The following is a 3444-nucleotide window of genomic DNA, read 5'->3' as shown; positions in this document are numbered from 1 at the left end:
GGCTCGGTAACCGCACCGGAGCCAGTGTGAGCAAGGGGTAAAGGTCTTGGCCTTGTCTGGGTCTTGGACTCTAAAGTTCTCTGCCTTGTCTCGGTCTTGGCCTCTAAAGGTCATGGCCTTGTCTCGGTTTTGGCTTCTAAAGGTCATGGCCTTGTCTCGGTTTTGGCTTCTAAAGGTCATGGCCTTGTCTCGGTCTTGGCATCTAAAGTTCTTTCCCTTGTCCCGGTCTCAGCCGCTAACATGCTAACTGGTCTCTGTTAGTGTGGTCTTGACTACAACACTAATAGACTGGCACTAGCAACTGAGAAGCCAGCCTTCCATTAATCAGATCATTAATCAGACACTCATTACAGCAAGAAATTTAATTATTACCTTTGGACCAAATAAAAATATTTTGTAATCATTTAAAAGGCTTTTTTAATAAAACTAATTATTGTGTTTACTTTCTTTTTCCAGATGGACCCCATGTTCACAGTGCCAGCCCCTCCGGCTCCATGTCATCCCGGGGCCCCTGGGTCCTCACTGCCCTCAGTCCCCTCGTTTTCCTCTCCGGCCCTGCCAACTTCGAACCCTAAGCCGCTGACAGTTAGGACGCGGTCGGTCGGGACCAACACTCAGGACGGAGGCTTTCCAGGAGTGCCGGACGGTGACCCGGCCTTATTGGGGCCCTGTCAGCCTGGGACCAGCGTTAACTTGGAGGGAATTGTCTGGCACGAGACTGAAGAAGGTGAGGAACCATCAACTTTTGGCTTCTTTTTCACATTGAAAGGACTCCTGGTTCAATGCGATGCCATTTCTGCTCAAAATGAGCCTGGTCCTGTCTCTGCTGGAGGTTTCTGTCAACATTCATCTCGGAAACTCTAAAAATGGCCATAAAACGCAAACTTAAACTAAACTATAAAGCAGACCTAATGAAAAGACACTTTTTAAGTCGATCCATTAAGATCATTAACTGCCCTGAGCATCTTAATGCCTGAATTTATATACATATTTATATTAATGTTTTTTGCCTTCAAGCAGCTGCCAAAAACTGCTACTTTGACTATTGCATAAAAATAAGAAATAAGAGAAATTTAGGTATGTAGCAAATTTGCAATAACACGTACATAACTTAAAATTAACTTAAAAAAACACACTGTAATAAAACTCTAATAAAAGATTTTATTAGCGGAAAATATAAAACCTGCTACCTTGTAAAAGTTGAGTTTTACCTATGAAATAACATTCAACATGGTGCAAATTAGATAAAACAGTCATAATGATCAATAATGACACAGAACTCAGCCAGGGGTGGATTTAGGAAATGTGGGGCCCTAGGCAAAGACAGGCAGGGGGCCCTCTGAACTGAGAAGACAACACATAAAACAGCCCCATTCTCCAGATAGAGAAATGTTAATAGAATAGACATCCATTATCTGTTCTAGGTTGTGTCCCTCTCTTCTTGTCCCTTTTCTTCTTGTTTTCCTCTCTATGTTTTGTACTCAGCTGACTTTTCATGCTGTCTCTAAAGGAATGAAAGATTTTTTCCAAGCACTAAGCTCACTTAGCTGATTGCTCCTTCCTGTGTTTCCAAAAAGGCCAAAGTAAATAACCCAGTCCTTCTTTTCACTGTAGACAAGCCATGATCTGCTTATCTGTTCTCCATTTTTCATTTGGATAAATAATAGCTTTAAAAAAAAAAGAAAACTTTTTATTTTTATTTTAAACCCACCGGTGGTTTTCTTATATAATAAACTTTGAATCCATTTGAGTATTAAGCTGAATCTGATGAATAAAATAAAGGCCTGGATTTTATCTCCACTTGTAGACTTTAAATGGGGCCATTTTTTATCTTCTTTCACTCAGTTTTCCTCTAATTGGAAAATTTAATTTCTCTTATTTCATATATTAATTTATGCCGTTTACTCACTGTAAAAATTTTCACTCAGTCTGTTTCACCTGCAAGGCCACAGTATTCCCCTTTGTGAGGGTGTTTGTAGATAAGACATACCGGTACCATCTTTCCATAACAAATCTGATTCTTTCTAACTTGATATATTTATAACATGTTACTGTTTAACCAAAGTGTGTGTAATTTGTTTTGACTCTGACTTCTTTCCATTGTTGTAAGTAAGGAGGAACGAACGCTGCTCATGCAGAACAGGGCTGATTACCGTGCAATAAGGGCCGTATGATGAACCGTTCTCTCTTTGCAAAGATAAAAATAAATTGCTGACTGAGTGAAATCCATTAATCTCCGTTTATTTAACTGGTGTGAATAGTTAAATACTTTTTTCCCCAGAACAAGCTTTAGATTTTAAATCAAGCTCATTGAGTCTGTTGTTCATCCATATGTTCTTGATGGAGGAACGAGAAGATGAGGCTGATTCGCTGACTTCTTTTAATGCAGTCTGTGTTTCCTCTGAAGGAGTGTCTCTGCTTCTGAACCCTGCTTATGAGTTAAGGTGGGAGTTACCATGACAACCAGTGACTCAGCTTTTTTTTTTTTTTTTTTCCCTTGCTCTCTAACAGGATTTTACTCTGATCTGGAATATAGGTTCATGTTCAGGAAACGGGAGAAAGAAGATGTTTTAAACCCTCCATCATTTATAAACTATGAAGACAGCTGAGCGTAAAAATAAAATAAAATGGAGCAGAAAAGGAAAAAAATGGATGCATTTGCTCAGAAAACAGATCATTTACAGTTTCTGCTGTGTTTTCAAGCATTACTTGTCCTCTAAAAACACTCATTTAATGAAAGAAGCGTGTGGGATAATCAGAGCCGTATGCTTAGAGCAGAAAACGTCATATTTGGAGTTTTTTTCCCAGGTAGTTTTCCTCTGAAAACAGAAAAAAAACAACCTGATTGTTTCTTAGCGAGGAGAGGAAATCCTCTGAGGCCTTTTTGCCGTTCGGCTGCATTAAGCTGAAATGGAGAAGAAAAGCAGAACCAGAGACCCAATGGCACAAAATGGTACCATGGGAGGCCCGGGCTCCGGATCAGACGGGCCGATGATTCATTGGCTGATATGGACGGCGAGGCACTTTGATAGGCTGCTAACGAGGACAGCGCTCCTCGCCACGGAGGCATTATGAATAAATCTGCTCGTCTCGCTTTGCCAGCCGCCGGGCCTCTGATGTTTACTGCTGTTTTTCTTTATTTGGTGGGGGGGGGTTCTCTGCTCAGTATTAATTAACAGCAGATACATCTCTGTTTGGGGAAAAAACAATGAGGAGGATAAACACAAACAGCGCTGCAGGAAGCAAACCCAGACAGTATGGAGGACATCTTGATTTCAGAAGTGTGGGGGGGGGGGCGCAAGTATTTTAAACATTTAATTATTATGTACAGCAGCAACCATTCAAAATGGCCCTTCCCAGTCAATGGCAGCCAAATGGCAGCAAAATCCCCTCCAAATTCCAGCCACTTGCCTTCTCATGGGCGTGGATTTTTTTTTTTTTTTT

The 3444-nt window shown here is 40.8% G+C and overlaps 1 protein-coding gene across 1 annotated transcript in view; it reads left to right on the top strand.

The window, feature by feature from the left end:
* znf608 (zinc finger protein 608) overlaps positions 1–3444 on the top strand; it is an 86443-nt gene that overhangs the window by 42104 nt on the left and 40895 nt on the right. The window contains exon 2 of the mRNA XM_015374548.1: positions 457–819. Coding sequence (XP_015230034.1) covers positions 457–819 — 363 coding nt within the window. The remainder of the gene's footprint in view (positions 1–456; positions 820–3444) is intronic.

Source organism: Cyprinodon variegatus, unplaced genomic scaffold, assembly GCF_000732505.1.
Source record: "Cyprinodon variegatus isolate N-32 unplaced genomic scaffold, C_variegatus-1.0 Scaffold105, whole genome shotgun sequence".
Taxonomy (NCBI): domain Eukaryota; kingdom Metazoa; phylum Chordata; class Actinopteri; order Cyprinodontiformes; family Cyprinodontidae; genus Cyprinodon; species Cyprinodon variegatus.
The sequence above is the reverse complement of the archived record's forward strand: the minus strand, read 5'-3'. Positions and strand labels throughout refer to the sequence as shown.